Raw genomic sequence first — 19,958 nt, forward strand, 5'->3', positions numbered from 1 at the left:
ACATGATAGTGGATTTCGAGGAAAGCCCGAGCATGGTAAAGACTGTCAAGGAAATTAAATGTGCCTGCCAAGTGGTGCTGCACAGTTTCACCCAGAAACTTGGGACCGCGAGTGAAAATATTGTGGCGTCGAGCGCCTCTGCCTATCTATCATTAACACATCTAAGAAAAGCTGGGACTTGTGATATAAATTACTTATAAACAACATCCTTCAATGTGTTCAGAGCACTGAAACAATAGGCAAAACTGCAGCTGACCCTGCATTCTAACCTCCTGGAAGGAGGGTAAACCAAAAGTATCACATTACAACGCTTGTGTGGCTTTTTGGGTTTTTTCCTGAAGCCATGGAAAACCTCACAAGTAACACAACGCTCTGTTCTCTTGCACTGTGCATTCTCTAACGCAGAGTATAAATGTTTTTTTAAGGTGTCTGTGACCCGAGAACAACCAGTTTATGGCCACTGTCCCTGTTTGTGTCATTGGTGGGTATGTGGGTGAGAGGAAGGCGTGTGTGTTTTTGTTTTTCCCCGTGGATGTAAGACGCAGGTAGCCTAAAGGTTTAAATATTGATGAATGATGATAAATTTATGTTGCTGGTGAAACTAGTGAAGCACACCAAAACAGTATCTTCTGACGCCCATCTGGCAAAATCTGGTGTTTTCCTCTGAAGCAACTATGCTGTGAATGAACTCTTGTTAATATTGTGTGGAATTTGAAAATACACGCTTTCACATCTCGGTGTGCTTAAAAATAATCGTTACCCTCTCTGCGCTGCGTTGGATTGGCAATTTATTTATTTTTTTGTCCGAGTGGACTCTAGTTGCCACAATAAGGGTGTGGCTGCTTCAGTGTAGAAGATGATACACTGTTCCAAGTAATTTATTCATAGCGTTGAGTTTTTTCTTTTGCTCAGTTTTTCATCCATTTTTCATCAAGCAAGAGTAAATCACCAACAGCATGTGGTTTATTCAGTCATGAATAGTGGATTGCATACTCTGTCTACTTGCGCCTCATGAGTCTGCTTACATGGAAGAGTCAGGGTGGAAAAGAGTTTTTTCTACGCCGTGTGACAGATACGCTCCAGTATAATTGTACTCTATCCCTAGTAGCGTTTTAAATAGTACTACAAGTGTTCAGCAGCGGTCAGATTAGATGTGTTTTTCTTGTATATTATCTCCCAGATGGGTGAGTTGGTGATGACTTGCTTGGAGCTTTTTTTTCTTTAATACCAAAACCTGCCAACTCCCACAGCTGGCTTCCATCACTGCATGTTTGTGTGTGTGTTTTATGCCCCAAAGAACCACAATGTCAATGCATCAGGCCTGTCAAAGGCGGCAACCCAATATCCAAACTGCGTCACTGCGTCGTCTCATCTCATCGTGGGCATTACAACATATAGAAAACATCATACAGTGTTTTCAACTTTTTATAATCAGAGGATTTTTTTTAATTCCTTCTTGAATAATTTGCTAAAACCATACTTATTACAACTAATATTTCTTTATACGCTGCATGTCCCAGTCACTCACTACTGCCTGTTCTGAAGCTAATCTTAACTACAGCTGGCAGTGGATCCAGGAGTTATTAAACCTAGTTTGTAAGCTGTAAACTGTTCCTCTTACTGAATCGCTCACAGATGATTATCAACAAAAATGCTGCCTTTTTAAGAAGAACGCATGCAGATACCTTTTAGACATATGCCTGGTGTTGTGGTTCTGTCATGAAATATCCGCAAGAACGTTCACTAATTCAACAGCAACCCACTAATTATAAAGATACGAAGAGTTCATTTGCAAAAACAGAGAACTCCATTTTTGTAGATTTGCAGAAAACGTATTTTGTTGTTGTTTTCTTGAGATAAAATCAATCAAACTAAAGCTGAGTGAATTTGACTCAGTAGAATAAGATGACAAAAATATAGACAACTTACGTTTGATTGATATTGTCTCAGGTAGACGATGGAGAAGTGAGTTTTTTTGAAGCTTTGTGAAGATGGAGTTGTCTGTTTTTGCAACTGAACTCTTCATATTTTGGTGGGGCAGAAAGACAACTTTGAGATCCGTACAACTAAACATGAAACACAGTCTGCAGGTTCTGGAAACAACATTTCAGTACCTTTAGGTTATTTTACAGCATCATTAAATCTGTCACATAAACTGTACCGATATAAAAACTGCTGCAGCTTCACACTCAGCGGTACCGAAGGTATGCTGGAGTACCAACGGCTTTGCGGATCATTTGCTAAAACCGTACTTAAACTTATAAAATTACTTTTGATAGCTTTAATTACCCTCTTTTTTTTCCTCGCTCCTCACATACTGCCTGTCCCAGTCGCTCACTGCTGCCTGCTGTGAAGCTAATCTTAACTACAGCTGGGTGGGTGGATCCAGGGGTGAGCTATGCAGGCTGGTATTGTAAAGGGTAGGTGGGTGGCTAATGTGGTTAATTTGCTTGTCTTGGACTTGTGGTCCGTTTTGCTGAGCCAAATCCTTTCATTTCGGAGGGGCGACTGCATTCCCAGGTTTGCGGAGAAGTAGGTGGAGGTCAGAGAGGATGAAATAGAGAAAAGGGAGGAATGAGGAAAGTGATGGAGGGATGTTTTGGTGGGTGTGTAGGTGCAGAGGGATGGGAGACAGGGAAACAGATGGGGGTTAATATATGTACTGGTGGCGAGTGGGGGAGGTCAGGAGGAGGGAGAGGAGGAAAGCAGCTTGTATGTGAAGAAATGTGAGGGTTGGTGGGGGGGTGTAGCTTGTAGGCAGGAGGTGTGGTGAGGAGGGGAGGGTATTATTTAGGGAGGGATAAGTGAACGCTGATGGAGGGGGGGGCTCCGTCTTTCAAAGGGTATCGACAGATCTCCTCTCCACTTCACAGCCCTCATCAGCCCCACTTCTAAACATACCATGCCTCTCCGTGAGTTAACGAAGTCTCCCCTCCCGGCGGCACTCACACATATGAGCTGATGAACTCCGCGATGGCCACAGCACTCTGGGCCTTCTGTCGTGGTGAATGGGAGAGTTTAGAGCGGGCTGAATTGGTGCTTCAGAGAGGGGCATTCTCCTCGGAGCTCACAGCTCCTCTGGGCTCCGTTAAAGCCCTTCCATAGTCAAGGAGGTGTCCCTCTTTTTATTGGGCCGCTGTCATTCAGAATATTGTTGAACCATAGCAAGGTGGAGAGGTTAGAGGAACAGGAGGATGCAATTAAAACAATTTTACAAGACTGTAAATCCGGTAGGGAGTTTAAATCTCCAAGGTGACACCAGTCCATTCAGAAATAAAGACAACTTTGAAGGTTAATAAAGAGCAAGTTTAAAATAAATGAAAGAAAGATGAAGAGAAACTGCAGAGTACATTAAATCGGTGAGTTTTTTTTCTGTTTGAGGAGGGAACTATGAGAATTTAAGAGTCAATTTTTAAATGTGCATTTGCATTTTTGATAAGAACAGGATGATACTAATTTACAGCACGTCAACTGAGAGTTTCAGTGGCGTTGCTGAAGTAGCAACGACAGTTATAGTCCTGCTGTGCACAAGAAAATCAAATGCAGCTATCAACATGCAAGAAGCACAGCCAGCACAAGTGTGGAGAAACATTCTTAAGAGGGCCATTCACTCCTAATTCACCTCAAACAATCACTCTGTCTGGTCTTAGTTATGGCAGATTGGGTTACATGATCCTTGGAATAATGAACTAGTACGTCAACACTGCCAATCCCACACAGTGCAGAAAAGGATCTGCCTGTTCCAGCCCCTAATCCAGTCTGTTTGTGAAACACAGACTTTGGCGTGACACTTGTTCCCCATAGACTCCAGTGTTCTCACTGGAACCCTCCAAGCGCCAGCTTACATTAGCATAACCGAGAGGCCCGTCCCTTCACTACAGGATTAGTTCAGCTCTCCTCCCACTGTCTGATGGCTCTTTATCCAGATGGATACAGCCTGTTAGAGGTCTTAACCACACCATTGCCACTAAAGTCATTATCATTCACCACGAGAGGGAATCAGCTCACTGAGGGTCTGCTGTTTAGAGGGAGAGTGACATCTCATTTGGGATGGTTTAGAAGAAAAGACAGGGAACTCCCCTTCAAACTATGATGGAGTAGCCAATAAGTGCCCAATCAATCCATCTTTGTGCTGGAGTGACTGTTTGTCGCTTGTTAATTTGGCCTTTTATAAACACTCTATTTTTGTAAAATGTGAATGATGTTTGTGGGACACATGCAGGCTTTTCACAAAGACCGTTTTCATCTATTAGGAGACAGATTTATGATAGCGGTTTGTGGATCGTGTCAGAGCGTTTGCACTTGTTACATACTTGATATATTTACAGTACGTCATCCTGGGAACGATGGCAATTGCTTGTTGTAAAACTTTTTCACAGAATTAGATTAGTCAGACTTTAACCTATAACACAGAAAATTTAGCTTGAAAATTAAATTAAGCTTGAAAAGACCCCCATTCTGGGAACTTCTCTGTTCACCCATGTGATTGTTGAAACTTAAGTGGCGCCATCACCAGACAGATGGGCTTGACAAGATGTGTTTGTCTGTTTGTCTATATAGCTCCATGTAAAACCATGAGTTAGGACACTTTAACATCATCCTCACCGCTAATCCATCAGACTCAGGTAAGATAAATCTGCTGATGCTTTACATTATAAAGTAGGCCGGTTTGGTAAAGTCTGTCTGTCTGGCTTCTTCACCCAAGAACACTATATCTAATTTGTGATGGGGTCAGTGATATTCTTTCCTGAGATGACAGTAAACAAAAAGTTGTGGTTTTATAATATTTAGCTGTGATACATATGACTTGATGTGAACACCTTTCTGTAATATGCGAGTCTAAAGAGGGAATAAAGAAGAAACAGAACAATACAAGAGAGGAACAACAAGGAGATTCATTTGATTTGAAAAGAAAAAAGTAATCATGCATGCATAATACAAAAAAATAAAAATGCAATAAAAAATGTGACAGAAAACGAAAAACAAAATATCTGTAAGAAAAGGTTAAGCACAGAATGGCTTATTTGGTCAAAACAAATTGATTTATTGCACACAAATTCTATTCTTACCTTTTTTTAAGTGTGTAATTTTGTAAATGATTAATGTGATTTTTTGATAACTGTGAAATCAGTCCATCGTTGTGCTGGAGTCACCGTTGTAGGTTGGTTATCTTTTTAAATACTCTATTTTTGTAAAAATATGGATTATTTTTGGGACATGTGCAGGTTTTTAAAGATCATTTTAATCTATTAAGAGAAAGATTTATTATAGTGGTTTGTGCACTGTGTCTGAGTTTTCAAACTTCTTTCACATACAATTGTTTGCACACAATTGTACCCAACTGTTTTCAGTCCATCTTTGTGCTGGAGTGACTGTTGTAAGTTGGTAACTTTTTTAAACACTCTTTTTTGTAAAATATGGATTTTGTTTGTGAGACACATGCAGTTTTCTTTTCTCAAAGATCATTTAAGTCTATTAAGAGAACAATTTATCATAGCATTATAATAATATCTAATAAAAACACTTAGCTTTACTTAAAATCATTATTATCATAGATAAACTACACTAACAACAGCAAAAGATAAATTTTCAAAACTCTAACTCACTTCTCAATATTTTCCACTTTCACATTTGGCTGTTTTCCTGTTTTCACACTCTCTCTAACCTCTTGCCTTGCCCTAACCTCCTCTCCACCATACAACTCACAGTTTTCTTTTCTCTCATGCTCTCTTCCACTCTTTCTCCCGCCTACACTGCACTCCCCTTATTCCTCCGTCTCACTCTCAGTCTCTCTCTCCCTCGCTCGGCCTCGCTCACCATCCCTCTCTCTCTCTCTCTCTCTCTCTCTCGCTCTGACTGTGCTGTCTGCCTCAGCTGTTCTCAGTTGCACTGTGTGCCTTGTGCTGTGGGGACAGGGCAGAGCTGAGTGGGGCTGAACTAGTTCAGAGGAGTGTTAAGTAGAGACAGAGAGGCAGATAGAAACACAGAGTGAAAGAAGGAGAGAGAGAGAGAGAGTCAGTGAAGATTGTGCTTACCAAGCAGACGGGATTAACAGCTGAAACAAACTGGACCTGTTTTCCTTTCTTTAGCTGAACTCAGTGATAACGTAGATGGCTGTTTAGACTGAGCTACATGCTTGTTAGACACCAGGACAGAGAACTATGGCAGTCATGCCCACACTTACTGACTCCTCATTGCATTTAGGATAGTGAAGAGCTTTTATTGGTGCTTAGTTTGGTTTACCACTGACTTACTGGTGTGGGAGACTCACTCACTCGCAGTGACATTGACCCATAACCCCCAACTCTGCTTTGCAGGTCCCCTTGAGTTGGACTCTAATTTTGGCTTTTGACCCCTGGAACAGGAGAGGGTTTTTGATCTGGCAGGAGACAAGAGCTGCTGTGAACCAACCTGGACTGACCCACCAGCATTTTTTTTTTTTTGTAATTATTGGACAACAGGAACGATTTCTACTACAAGCTTTTTTTTCTACAAAACCAGACCTGAGACTGTTCGCACTGGAGTCGTATATTTAAAGGACCTCTGTAGCCTCTATTGCCCCTGGACCATGGGCTTTCTCTGGGGCAGCTTTATGCTGCTATGTGGGGTGACTCTGCTCAGGACGGAGGGCAGCGGAGCCCAGCAGACCAAGACCAACGTTCCCCGGCTAAAACTCTCCTATAAAGGTGCGTCTGTGAGTTTGTATTGTCCTTTAAATGATAACACCCTCAGTGATTCAGCTTTTCACGCTTGTCTCTGTGGAAGAAGGTGCCCTAAAGCTTTTCCTCTTGCTCATGCAGGTTTAAATCCCACATACAGTGTCTGTAGAAGTTATACGAACTGTGAGATCCTACATGCCCTCTATGAGGCAGAAAGATGCTTTGGCTGCGGTTACTTGTGAAAATACTAATAACGTAAACTGAGTTGCAACAAGTAAATTAATTCCTTACGAGGCTGTTAAACTTTATGGCGTATCAGGCTAATACGCTGCTTGTGCCACAGAGTAATGCATCTGTATACGGTTTCAGTCAGGCACAGATCCATTTTTGAACATGAAAATAGTTTTATACGCTATTAGATTTTACTGACCTCTAATAGTCGTGGCATTTATAGCATTTATGTTCAATTTACTTGGGAAATAGAGGAAACTGTGGGGTTGTCATGGAAAGCTTGTGGCAGTGGAACCATGTTTCTGAATCAGCTGGGGGCTGATAAATAGGAATTAATGTGAATAATTCCTTATATAAACTATTATCCCAAGAAGACAGGGGTTTAAGTTGAGCAACTTCACTTGCCAGATTAAATAAAAGAAGTGCTGGAGTCTAATGTATCGCTACGGTGCAGCTCAACTGTTTATTACAGACGTCTGTCCCTGATGCATTCCCGAGCGCCGTCCCTGTTTTGATCAACTACAGTTGTCAGTTTCGCAATGAAAAGTGATGCCAGATACGGACTCCCTGGCAGTTGAGCGTCATTTATCCCTCTCTCTCTCTCTCTCTCTGTCTCTCTCGCTTTCTTTCTTTTTTTTTTTCCTGGATGTCATTTTTCCGCTCCGTTCTCTCCTGCATGGTAATTATACTCAGGATGAATGGTGCAGGTCTGTTTCAGCAGATGGCTCTCCCAAAGAGAAATGTTTCTCGCTCAGCACTGGGGGATCCATAATTATACACACAAGTATGCACACACACACACACACACACACACACACATAAATACATGGCCATCTGTAGATAGCAAATGATACCTGTGAGGGTATCAGTCATTTAAAACCACATGCTGTCAGTTTGGTGAAACACGCCCATACAGTGATATCTCTATTAGGAGTCGGGGCCTTCAGGTAGCAGTGTGGCCTGCCTGCTTATTTGGCTGCATTCAATATTTCCATTAGTCTTCATTTTGAGTTCGGCTGGTGGGGGGGACAATATTTGGCACCACCCCTGGCTGAGGAGTTATATCCAGAGAATGCTGAGCAGGTATAATTCTCATTCCTGCAATGTGGTAGAAATATTATTCATACAATACTGTAGAATTTCAAACATTATCCGTTGTAGGTCCCATTAGGCGAGTGCCAGGGGATTATTGCGCTATGAATCATTTATTTCATCATATAAATTATTTATTACCCCTGCGATAGGTGAAGCAGATTTACTCACGGAGGAAAGCAGATGATTCAGTGTGGTGAATTAGAGAAAGCATCTGACTAGACAGTCTGAGAAGTCCAGAGGAAGTCACGTCTGATCAGTGACACATGGGATGGTGAGGTGAAGGAACTCTGACCCCTACAGGTCACTGGGAATACTGGGAAAAAGGTGTACACGTCTAAATTAATGTGTTCAGGCCTTCACACACTTCCACATGTTTTCCACTTTCCTGCAGACTTCACTCATGTGAGCGCGGCGGGGAAGTGTTTATTTCAAAAGCGTGAACCCGTGCAGCAGCCTGCTCCCCCGCAGTATGAGTCCCCCAGTGGACACAGGTCGACTCTCTCAGGGAAACATACCAGCTTCCCTGACCAACTACCTCCACCACAGCACACACACCTAGCCTCCTTGCTAAACCTTAGAAGATTCCAACACATCTTTGAAAGTGAGGGTTGAGGGGCAGGAGGGCAGTGGAGTAGGGGGAAAGAAAACAATACCCCATGGCTACCTAAACAAGAGCTAACATCCAACTGTATCAACAATTAGGTGACTGGGTGATGATGAGGAAGCAGGAGTGGGAGGCCGCTGACTTGCAGCAGCAGCAAAAAGCATCATGAGAGTTTCACATACTGCATGTTAAACTTTAGCATAAACTGATGTGAGATCGATTCTTAACATCTGGGTAACTGGATCCTCTCGGATCCTCTATGGATGGAGCGAACAGGGATCCATATGGTTTTCAAGTTTATGGGTCACATGAAGCAGAGCACATAATGTTTACTGTCCAGAGGAAGACGGAGAAGGTGCTTGGGTTTTATAGGATGTGGGTGTACTGCCAGAAGTACTCCTTCTTCCCGACCTGTCCACCCCTCTTCTCAGCAGAGCCAAGGATTTGCACAACAGCACGTATCGGCGGACGCACATCGGGGCGAATGCACACACAAGAACAGACAAAAGTAATACTCTTGAAATTAAACTACAGAGGAAACCACTTAATCTCGCCGGGCCACAAAATGACTCTTCAGCAGTCATTCATTCAGCTGTTTGTGTTTTGGTGTTATTCTTGTTTTCACTGTGGTGTGAAATGACTTTTAATCAGAGTCGGAGAATGGAGAAGTTCTCCCAAAGACCTTTAATCCATAAGCACGTTAAGAATCTTCAGAGCGGAGTTGGGTTTCTCGGGGTGTGTGCGGTATAAACTCCGAATGGCCATGGGAAGGTATCCTACACACTCACAGGGCTGGATGTTTGGAGGTTTTATCGGGTTCTAAATAGTCGGCTCTAACTGGAGACAGGTTGAGGATTTGCTTTGCGATGTTAGCTTGCTATTTGACATGTTTCTCCCGGAGCTTTCAAACAAATCTTTATAGACATCATCTGCACTGGCTGCAACTTGAGAAGATAAATTCACTTTGTTTAAGTACATCTGCTCAGAGAGTCTCCACTGCCCGTGGCTATTGCCTTACAAATGGGCACGGTGTGATGAAGAGCTGGAAAATGTGGTTGAAATCAATATGACAGTTTTAATAAAGACATTTTCCAATGTGGGTGCAAATCACAAAATGAAAAACATAAATGTTCTAACCAACTAAACAGTTACCTTATGTTCCCAACTATTACACAATAGTTAACGCACAACTGTGTTAACAAAAGAATCAGTGCCTTTTTTTTTGCAAGGGTTTAACTACAATTAGCACAGATTTGTTTGTTTTAACGAGGATTTCAAGAAGCAGCAATAGCAGAGAGAGCAGACCATGTCATCACAACATGAAAACAAATATTAATTATTATCTAACTGCAGAATGAAACTCTAATGTTTACATTCTAACTGAATCTGGAATGCAACCGTTTATTTAAAACAACAAGCAATCAAACCGTAGGCCAATTTCGAATGTGTCAAAGCGTTTGAGGAGGTGTGTTTTCCTGCATATCTGCTTGACACTGAGGCTTTGTGGTGGATTCCCTCAGGCGAGGGTGAATCGATGACTGTACTTAAAGTGATGCAGTGATATGTTGTGTTTTGTCAGTGTGCAATCACACACTAAGCCAAAGCGAGCGCTACTGAAGCAGGGCCGAGCCGCGGCGTTCCTACATACAGCGCTGCCACGCGTGGGTTATTATTAAGAAGTGTATCTGCTTTTTTTCTTAGGAAGCACTTAGATAACACTCCCCGTGCCCTCCAGTTGAGAAAGAGAAAGACGGAGAGAATGTAGGGTAAAAGAGTTTATTTTTATCGGTCTCACATGGGACTGTTGATTCTTTGCATCCCTTCCATCTGCCCCCTTATCTCCCTCTCTGTCTCTTTGTCTCGTACTTTCGCTTGCTCCCTCTTTCTCTCTCCCGCTCTCCTTGTCCTTGATTCGGAGAAGAATAGGTGGCACATTAGTTATTTCACCAAAGGTAAAGGGAGGTAAAGGGTGGGAGCGAAGCACGCAGCGGGGCAAAAGCTGCTCATGAAACAAGACGTTTTCAGGGTTTCTTGACAACCTCAACAATTGTAGGGTGAGACAGAACATTAGTAAAGTATGGCAGGGCGGCAGCTGACACCTGTTACAGACCACACATTTCCCCATCCACCTGTCCGTCTGCCTCCGTCTTTCCGTCTGCTGCAACAAACAGTCTATTGGCCAAACATGTTTCATGTGGCACGACGTTAGACTTTACTGTTACTGTCAAACGTTGCCATGGAGCTCACGGTTTGGTTTGTCAGAATCGACTTCTCTTTGAAGTTGTGGGTTAAACAGAAGACATAAGAAGCGTATCTTTACGTATGCATGCCCACCTGTTTATGTTTAACTGGCGGGGACACCGGTTCAGACATGTATAGGCTACTGCCTCTGGTGTGGCTTGAAAACATCCTGTTTCTTTCCAATAACACTCAGCGCGCCATGCTCCATAAACACACACACACACACATACACAGATCCACACACAATACCCATAGAGTATCTGTCTCTGGATGATTAGCTTTTAATAACTTAGCTGTAGTCTCTGTTGAATGGTCTGTTGCCATGGACACCACTCCCATACACAATTTTCACAAACCAGAGACGTGTGTGTGTGTGTGTGTGTGTGTGTGTGGTGGGTGGATGCGGTGATGATATTCTCCTTTCTGTCACACGGGGATGTGGTTTGAGGAGAAATGAAGTGTAGTCATCATGTCTGTGCAGTTTCCCTGCAGCTCCTTAACACCTTGCTGTTTATAAAACTTCTATTAGCAATTATTAGTTTCCTTTACATAAACAGATTATACACAAATTACACACTTTTTTTTTTTTTTTGCATTGTTTGAGGACCAAAGGAATCTTGTAGCTTTTCCAAGTGACTCATCACTGTGCGTCAGTGTGTGTGTATTATTAACTCGCTGGAGTTGCCACAATATCCAGAACTATACGTGTTTCCTTGTTATATGGAGCAAAAGTAAATATATTACCGATGGAGCATGGCTTCTCTTTCTTCATCATTGTCTCCCACACACACAAACGCAGCCTCGGTACAGGTGAGAAGGGGTTAGAGGTAGCAGGCGGATGTTGTGGTGCTGTCAGCGCAGGTCCACTAATGACTGATCACCATGGCTACAGAGGAAAATCAACTATAACCTCTACTGCTCCCTTTTCATAACTTTTTTTTATACTCTTAAAGCTAGTGGGTGTATTGCCCAATAACACCCTATGTGGCGTCTCAATTTACACATTAAAATGCAAACAGAATAATCTATTGTAGCATCTTCAGATTCAAGCACACTTGATCCAAGTTGATCCAACCGCACATCTGGAGGAATTTATTCTATGTTTATTTAAATTGTGTAAGGTATCTACGGACAAAACCGCATCGGCTTGTGTTGCTACTGTACGTCCTAAAGCAGCTTTCTGGATTCAAACCGGCCCCATTATGTATCTGACTGGCTACAAGCAAAATCTCTTCTTAACAACTTGAAGAATACTTTTAAATCCCTGCTGGATTTTTTTTTTTTTCTTACATGAGGTTTATATTTTGAGTCCTCAGAAGACTTTGCAGCAGGGAATCAGGGAGGGTTGGGTCACTCAGCGATGTGTGTATATATTTAGGAGACTCTCTAAATCCTTCCCCATCAGCACTGAGGCACAGGAAGCCAACGAAATCACCAAGACAATAACAATAACAGCGGGGTGTCAACCTATTGTATGCTAGCATCCTGTGTGTACAGTAGGGCCGCGCAGATGTGTGTGCATGCAAGTGAAATAATATCTGGAAATCAAATTGCATAAAGTTCTTCATATCCAGCTTAGGTTTTTCATTCACCTCAACACCCTTTCTATTTTTTAGTTGCTTTAAAAAAAACAACAAAAAACTATTGTTACCACCACACTGGTCTCATAAAGCGCATTCCCATAAATTCCGCTCTCCAAAGCCCCATAATTTGAAACAACTGACCTGTGTTTTGACTCAGAATGATTGCTTTAATTTACATGTAGGCAATTAAAAAAAAGCAGTGTTTGCTTTAAAAGTATGTTTTTGAAATATACACACCAATTGTGTTTAAATGGTGATGTTTGCTGGTTGTATTCCTTAAATCCTCACACACATTTTCTCAATTACCAGTTACCAGATTTTCATTGCACAACATTCACGACCCTCGTTTTAACCTGGAAATTCTTATTAAAATGAGAGAGAGAGAGTTTATGAATGAATAAAACCAGTCGGTGTAACGCTCTCTCTTCTCCGGTGTTCTTTTCTCTTAAACCAATTTTCCTCAAGCTTGTGTCTTCTCACTCTCTTGGGTTCTGACACACTTCAGATAGGGGGCATTCTCCCTGCTAAAACATTCATGAGAGTTTTTGTTTTTTACCTCCCCGAGAAAGAGCAAGAGAAAGAGAGAGCGGGCACCGAAGGAGCCGTTCCATAACTCTCTAGCCTTTTGTGTGGGTGGTCAATGGAAGGGGGTCATAGTGTGGTTAGACTTTGTTGGTGAGAACAAAATGTGAGAAGGGGAGAGAATTAATGTGTATACGTGTTTGTGTGTGTGTCTACACTTGTTCCACAAAAGGTGTTATAATACCATAGTCATAATGCCACCTTTAGAGGTCGTTACGGTAATTAGATCCTCAATGTCCGGGACAAGTCTGGCTTTCTGCTGGGAAAGCAAATGTCACTACTTTGCCGGACTTGGCAGACCGACGCATTAAGTTGCAAAAAACGTGTGCTGCAGCCCAGTGTGGTTTAGAGTAATCCTGCAGTTTGGGCTATGAAATATTATCAGAGTAATATGACATATATTCCTCCCAGTTTTCCATTGTGAGTATACCAAGTTCTGCTTGGCTGCGCCGATGAAGGTCACTTCCCCATGCAGACAGTCTGATTATGGGCTCCCAGTGCTGGCTTTACCTGCCGAGTCCAATTTGGCTTGGCAGTGGCTGTTCGCTGTCATCTGTCAGCTTGGCCAAGCCGTACGATTTCTGGTTGTGAGATGAGTTTGTAACGGAAAGGGAAACAACAACATTTATGTAAATAGGAAAGAATATAAATATGTGAGGGAGGCTTTAATAAAACAGTACGCTCCAGTCTATCAGGGATTTGGGCACAATAACCAACATTCTTTAATCTATTCAGTGTCATAGAGGTATATATGTGCTAGATGACAGCTGAGCAGGTCGACTATAAAGAATAAAGGGACGAACCTGTATAGAATAGAATGACTAAAAAAACAAACACTGACCTGATGGATTTTATTTGACTTTCATGTGACCCACAGATTCCAAAATATTTAACAACAATCACCATTTTTCTCCCTAGAAATGTTGGAGTCCAACAACCTCGTGACCTTTGACGGTCTGGCCGACAGCTCGGCTTACCACACCTTCCTGTTAGACGAGGAGAAAGGAAGGCTGGTGGTGGGAGCCAAGGACCACATCTTCTCCTTCAACCTCCTCAATATCAGCAAAGACTACGCGCAGGTACAACGCCGATGATTTGCATCCGACGGTTTCATCTATTGGCGGCTCTAAGTGTTGTTTCTGACCGACTTATTACCTGCCTTGCGTCTGTGCATCTTCATCCAAAGTGCCAGGCGAAGGCTCAGGTATCTCGGGACTCTCTTTTCTGTTTCTACAGAAAAGTGCCTCATGAATATTTCAGACCAGGGCTGTCGCACACGATCACACGCTGTGCCAGGCATGTTAGCTGCTCTCTGCACACCTGGATGAATAATGGAGTAAACTGAAACAAAGTGGAGAACAAATCGCATTGTGACCCCTTCAACTCTCATATATACACATCCGCGTACACAGGCTGCAGCTCCATCGGCTGACTCTGTAAAATTGATTCTAAGTGGGGGTGATTCTTTTTTAACATGTACAGGAACTTTGTTTGTGTTTCAGATCCCTTGGCCGGCTTCTCCCACCAGAAGAGATGAATGCAAGTGGGCAGGAAAAGATCTCTCGGTGAGAGCTAAAACCGTCCATCTTTCACGTGGGCTGTCAGCGTTTTGCCCCTCTACTCCCACAGATGTTTGAAAATGTCTTTGTTCTCTTGTACTACGTGCATCTCTGCAGATCTCAAAGCAAATCTCTCTTGTAGTTGCATCAGGATTACATGCACTCCATATACATGGCAGTTTAATCATACACAATATAAGGATTAATTTAGTTTTTTTTCTCCTCTCAGCTTGTTTATACCAGTATGTTTACAATCCATCATATGGAAAACACACAGCCCAGCTCGCTATAGGTCTGATCATAATCTTAGAGCCATGATTGAGACCATCATTTGACCTTAATCACTTATCAAGCCTCTGGGCACTCTATTTAATAGAGTAAAGCCTGGAAAATCACAGTGTTTTCTGCCAGACTTACTGGCACAACAGTACTGCATGAATAACAACTACCACCGTGTATTTAGGGATCGCAGACATTAGTGTTCCCAGCTTATTAAACCGTAAATTTTTCATTTTTCTGCTGTGATATTTGAAAATTGTTTGTGGTCGCACATTCTTTGTTTTTATGGTATTTTCAGACGACCCTTTGGGGAACGAATCAAAACCGGATTTAGAAGATTTGATAGGCTCCTACGAAAGATGAAAGCGATCCTTTGAGACAGACTTAAAGATTTAAAGTGGAAAGACTCATTTACTTCATTTAAATTAGACAAACTGGTGTCACCTAATTCAAGTGCATTACTGCGGCTGGTATTCCGACTGTAGCCCTCAGACTCAGCTCGTTTAACAAATAAATTCAAACCTTTACCAAAATCACATTAGAAACCACACAATGAGGAGCACTATTTATAATTTGAACCCTGCAGTTTTAAGCCTGTGGAGTATATTCACTTTAGAATTTTAAGTTGAAGTCAAAGCTGGACGTCAAACCAATCATGAGTTGTTGCAGCATTATGATTCAGGGCTTTTTCAGACTCCTCACCTCACTCAACCTTTCGCATGACAAGCCAAGCATCACATCTCCTCCAATCTGGCCAAGTGCAGTTTTAGAGCAGCTTGTGTGGTGTGGCGAAACACTGTGTAAACACGCTGAGAGGTTGTCTCCGCTCCCTGAAAGCTGTGTTATGAATTCTATCTTCAATCGGGCCTCAGGCAATACGCTGGGAATGTAAAAATCATGGCAGCGCTGTTTGTGGCTCAGTTCACCGGTCAGAAAAGGGCAAGTTCCCCCGGCCTCGGAGCCCTATCTCTGTGGCTGATTTTGAAGTGCCGTGAAGTCTTTTGTGTGTTTTCTGTAAACATTATGGCATGGGATGAATAAGGTACCCTGAGGGGTGGTCTCTCTCTGTTCCAGTTGGAGGAGAGTGAGAATTAAAGCGAGGTGGAGAGAGAGAAAGGAGAGCGAGTCCACTAATGCCCCTTGATGTGCTCAAAGCAAACACTTCTGCGAGATGAAGCAGGGAGGAAAGAATGAGGTAGATGGGTGTGAAAAGGTGTGACGGTACACCCACAGGAGAAGAAGGGAAGCTGTAAGGTTATGCGATCATTGAAGCTTTCCTTTTTCTCTAGTGGGTGTGACAGTATGAGGGCGAGCTGTCGTGATTGCATAGAAAAACTGAAAAATAATTGTTGTTAAATATTCTTAATTTGAGCTTCCTGGTGCAGATCCTAAAGCTTTCTCACATCACATACTAGATATTTTTCACACCAGGCCACATGGATAACATTTATAGATTGACATGGCAGTATGATTTTAAAGATTCCTCCACATTATTGATAAATTTACTTATTTGCTAAAACGTAAAGCACTCCTGTTTCTGTGCATCCACTCGAGCTATGGCAGGTATCACGGAGCTCTGATGCAGTGCGTTATTGCTTCCAACAATGATGTTCACCGCTCACATAAACTAACCCACATATAAATCCAAGGAAACAAGGACAGCTGCCGAAATGACAACAAAAGCTTACACAAACCGGGTATGCTGATGACCCAGTAAAGCCAGATGAACTTAGTCATGCATAATTTGTGCTACTTTTCTTTTTTTCTGCCTTTTTTTTTCTTTGCTGTTGTGAATATGTGATGACACATTCAGTTTTATTTGAGGTCAGGCCTGCTCGGGCACGTGCTGCCAGAACACGAGGAAGTATGCCATATGGCATCAGATCAATGCAAACGACACATACAGATGCCTGTTGTGTCGCACACACACGACAAACAGACACACAATAAGTAAATATGTGGTCCAGAAAGATTAAAGCAAGTATGAATATTAAACATTCCTATTTCTTTGCAAGAAGACATGAGAGATCAACAGAAGGCAGAATCAAAATCATCACTTTTGTATTTTCCGCTACTAGTAAACCCACTGATGCATTGTTATAGGCTTTTCCTGGCTGCCTCTTTTTTTTATTCTATGATCTGATTCACTGCTGTATAGATTTGACTAAAACTTCAAGGGAAATTGCACGGCTCATGTGTATAAAATGTTCGATGTCAGCAGTGGAAGATGTCACCAAGTTCAGAGAGAAACACTGCAGCGTGCATGTTTGTTGAAGCGGAGATGGAGTGGAGAGCGAAAAAAAAAAAAAGCACAGAGTCATAGATGACAGCGCTTAATCTGGTCATGATATCAGTTCTCAAATTATTACTCAGCAGGCTGCTACGGTTTATGAGGCATTCTCGGGGGAATTACAGCAGATTACATTAAGCTGTGCTCTGTTAGCATCGCAGGTCTCCATATTTAAGCGTTGGAATTGTCCTCTGTGAACTGTGCTCTTAGTGATTAGGGATGACCTGTTTATATTTATCCAGCGCTGTCACCACGTTTTTCAAGCTGTCCTTGGGTGTAACTGAAACTAGCTTTATTCTTTATTATTATTCATCTGTCTTTGCTACATCAGAGAGAGTGCTCAAACTTCGTGAAGGTGTTGCAGCCGTTCAACCAGACCCATCTCTACGTGTGCGGGACGGGAGCCTTCCATCCTGTGTGTTCCTACCTGGAGGTGGGAAAGAAATCAGAGGTACAGACACACTTCCACCACTGTCTCCGTTTGCTGTTAAAGACACATGTGTGGGATACACTGTAAAAGCTATACTGAGGTTCATATCAAGTATAAGAGTTGTGATTGGTCGCATATAGACGAGTCAGAGTGAATTATCTTCCTAATAAATGACACGACAAGTACGTAAAAAATGGTTTCAGTCAGCAAAATGAGGTGGAAAATTAAACAGAGTGTCACAGTCTGCAGGATTTGCAATACATCACTCTCATATGGAGCTGCTTTCTCTCTGCCTTTCTATCTGTGTGTGTGTGTGTGTGTGTGTGTGTGTGTGTGTGTGTGTGTTTGATGTGCATTTGAGTATAAGAGAGGAAAATTACTCTCTTCTCCTCCAAATGTCACTGAGTCAGACCTATAAATGTGAGTTTCCTATTCATTAGACGGCTATTTACAGACAATTAGAGGAAGGAAATATCTCTGAGAAAGCCCATCTACTGTGCATGGGCCGTACCCACAGTTGTAATTCATCTGATGGCTTTCCTATGAGTGTCAAGGTCACAGAGTCACAAAGAGTCACCAGATTTATTGTTTTCACTCTCAGTTCTTTCCCATGACGGCACACGCGAGTGGAAAGATGATTTTAAACTGCACCTGTCTTGCGTGTTTACTTTCTGCTTATGCATGCAGTATGTTTGTTAGTTTAATATTTCTGAAACATGATTTCTGCAGCGTGTAACTATGCAAAAAGTCAAAAACTGCTGCTTTGTATCATCAAATGTTATTCAACATAATGGAAAATTTTTCAACACACTTTTATGGGCCTTTACAATCCTATTTCCATTTTCATAAAATACTGCCTTTGTATCGCAACCTGGATTTCATGATGTCATGACAGCAAAATGGCTTTCACAGAGAAAAATTCCCCTCATTCTGAGGCAATTTTTTCCCCCCGTGTAATCCTCTATTCCAGAAAATAATGCGCACCCCTATATCTGGCTCTCTGTTCCTTTACATACAGGACAGCGTGTTCAGACTGGAGCCTCATGTAGAAAACGGTCGAGGGAAGAGTCCCTACGATCCCAAGCTGCTGACTGCATCCATGCTAATTGGTGAGTTCAAGACCGGATACGCTCGACTGTTCTTTGAGTGAAGTCATATAAATCCGTGTTAGTCCAGAAACACCCTCCGCCTTGCTCTGTCATTGCAGCAGATATATAGGGTGTAAAGTCAGCGTGAATAACAGTACATGGCCATTCCTGTCATTCATTACAAGTGGACCTGCTTTTACATGCTGGGAACCCGTCATTGGCAAGACTGTAAACTCTATTTCAATCTGACTGTACCTCCTTTAAGTGGTAGGTGTGTATAGTAGATGACACTTTATTGAGTTTTCTCTGCACTAAATCTCAATATTTTTTTTTTTTGGCAAATAAAGCAGGACTATGCGAGCATGTCTTTTTCTCTCTACCCCCAATTATTGCCAGTCACATTGTGTTATATCACACCGTTTAACCTAGCAGATGGCCATTTTCCAGCCCATCACCCCTCATCTCCTCTCTCTTTTCTCTCAGCTTTCTCACCAGCATTATTATGTACTCCCCCTGTCTCACACCTCTGTCCTGTCCCTTCTCATCTGACCCGCCATCCGTTCATCCCTCCCTCGCTTCCCTTCTCAGCCCTGCCTACTGTGTTAATGTCAATTTCACACTCCTGATGTTCATCACGTCTGTCACTGTCTGTGTTCTCTCAGGGCTCAGAGTCTACCTGTACTGCTAAGCTCCCCCTGAACAATTCCTCACCTACACCTGCATCACTTGGGGGGGAAGAAAGTCACTGAAGACTGTTTTCTCATCTGGCATTACTATGCTAACACATTTTATTCCCCTTACTCTCAGACGGGGAGCTGTATGCTGGGACATCGGCAGATTTCATGGGGCGAGACTTTGCCATCTTTCGCACTCTTGGCAAGCATCACCCAATAAGGACGGAGCAACATGACTCCCGGTGGCTGAACGGTGAGAGAGACGAGCAAAGTCACTCACTGTTTTCATTATACAGTACTTTCAGCGTCTTTAATTTTGCAAGCTGACTCTCAAAGCTCGGTTTTGTTTTTGTTGGCGCTGAACTCAGCTTTCAGCACGTAGATGAACATTTAGCTCTCCGTGAACATGCTGAGACAACTGTTTTGGCCTGTTGTTTGCGATCTTACATTCTATTAATCAAAGAGAAAAAACTAATCATCAAAAAGAAAAATGTCCATCTTGACAAGCTATATTGTAGCTAATGCTGCTATTCTGACCCACGTATGCAGTAACTCAAGGATCTGTTCTTCTGTTGGGCCTTTAGCTTAATAATCATAATACAGTTTACACTTTTACGCAGATGATACTCAGCTGTACTTGTCT

At 42.4% G+C, this 19,958-nt stretch overlaps 1 protein-coding gene across 2 annotated transcripts in view; it reads left to right on the forward strand.

The window, feature by feature from the left end:
* sema3ab (sema domain, immunoglobulin domain (Ig), short basic domain, secreted, (semaphorin) 3Ab) overlaps window positions 1–19,958 on the forward strand; it is a 34,945-nt gene that overhangs the window by 4,751 nt on the left and 10,236 nt on the right. The window contains exons 2-7 of one of the 2 annotated variants that reach the window (XM_008287444.1): window positions 5,970–6,686; window positions 13,914–14,074; window positions 14,498–14,560; window positions 17,455–17,574; window positions 18,572–18,662; window positions 19,449–19,568. In XM_008287444.1, coding sequence (XP_008285666.1) covers window positions 6,569–6,686; window positions 13,914–14,074; window positions 14,498–14,560; window positions 17,455–17,574; window positions 18,572–18,662; window positions 19,449–19,568 — 673 coding nt within the window. In that variant the 5' untranslated portion in view covers window positions 5,970–6,568. Of the gene's footprint in view, window positions 1–5,906; window positions 6,687–13,913; window positions 14,075–14,497; window positions 14,561–17,454; window positions 17,575–18,571; window positions 18,663–19,448; window positions 19,569–19,958 lie in introns of those variants that run through there. The other variant, XM_008287443.1, reaches the window with a different exon arrangement.

This window comes from Stegastes partitus, unplaced genomic scaffold (genome assembly GCF_000690725.1).
Source record: "Stegastes partitus isolate 25-593 unplaced genomic scaffold, Stegastes_partitus-1.0.2 Scaffold501, whole genome shotgun sequence".
In the NCBI taxonomy this organism is placed as follows: Eukaryota; Metazoa; Chordata; class Actinopteri; family Pomacentridae; genus Stegastes; species Stegastes partitus.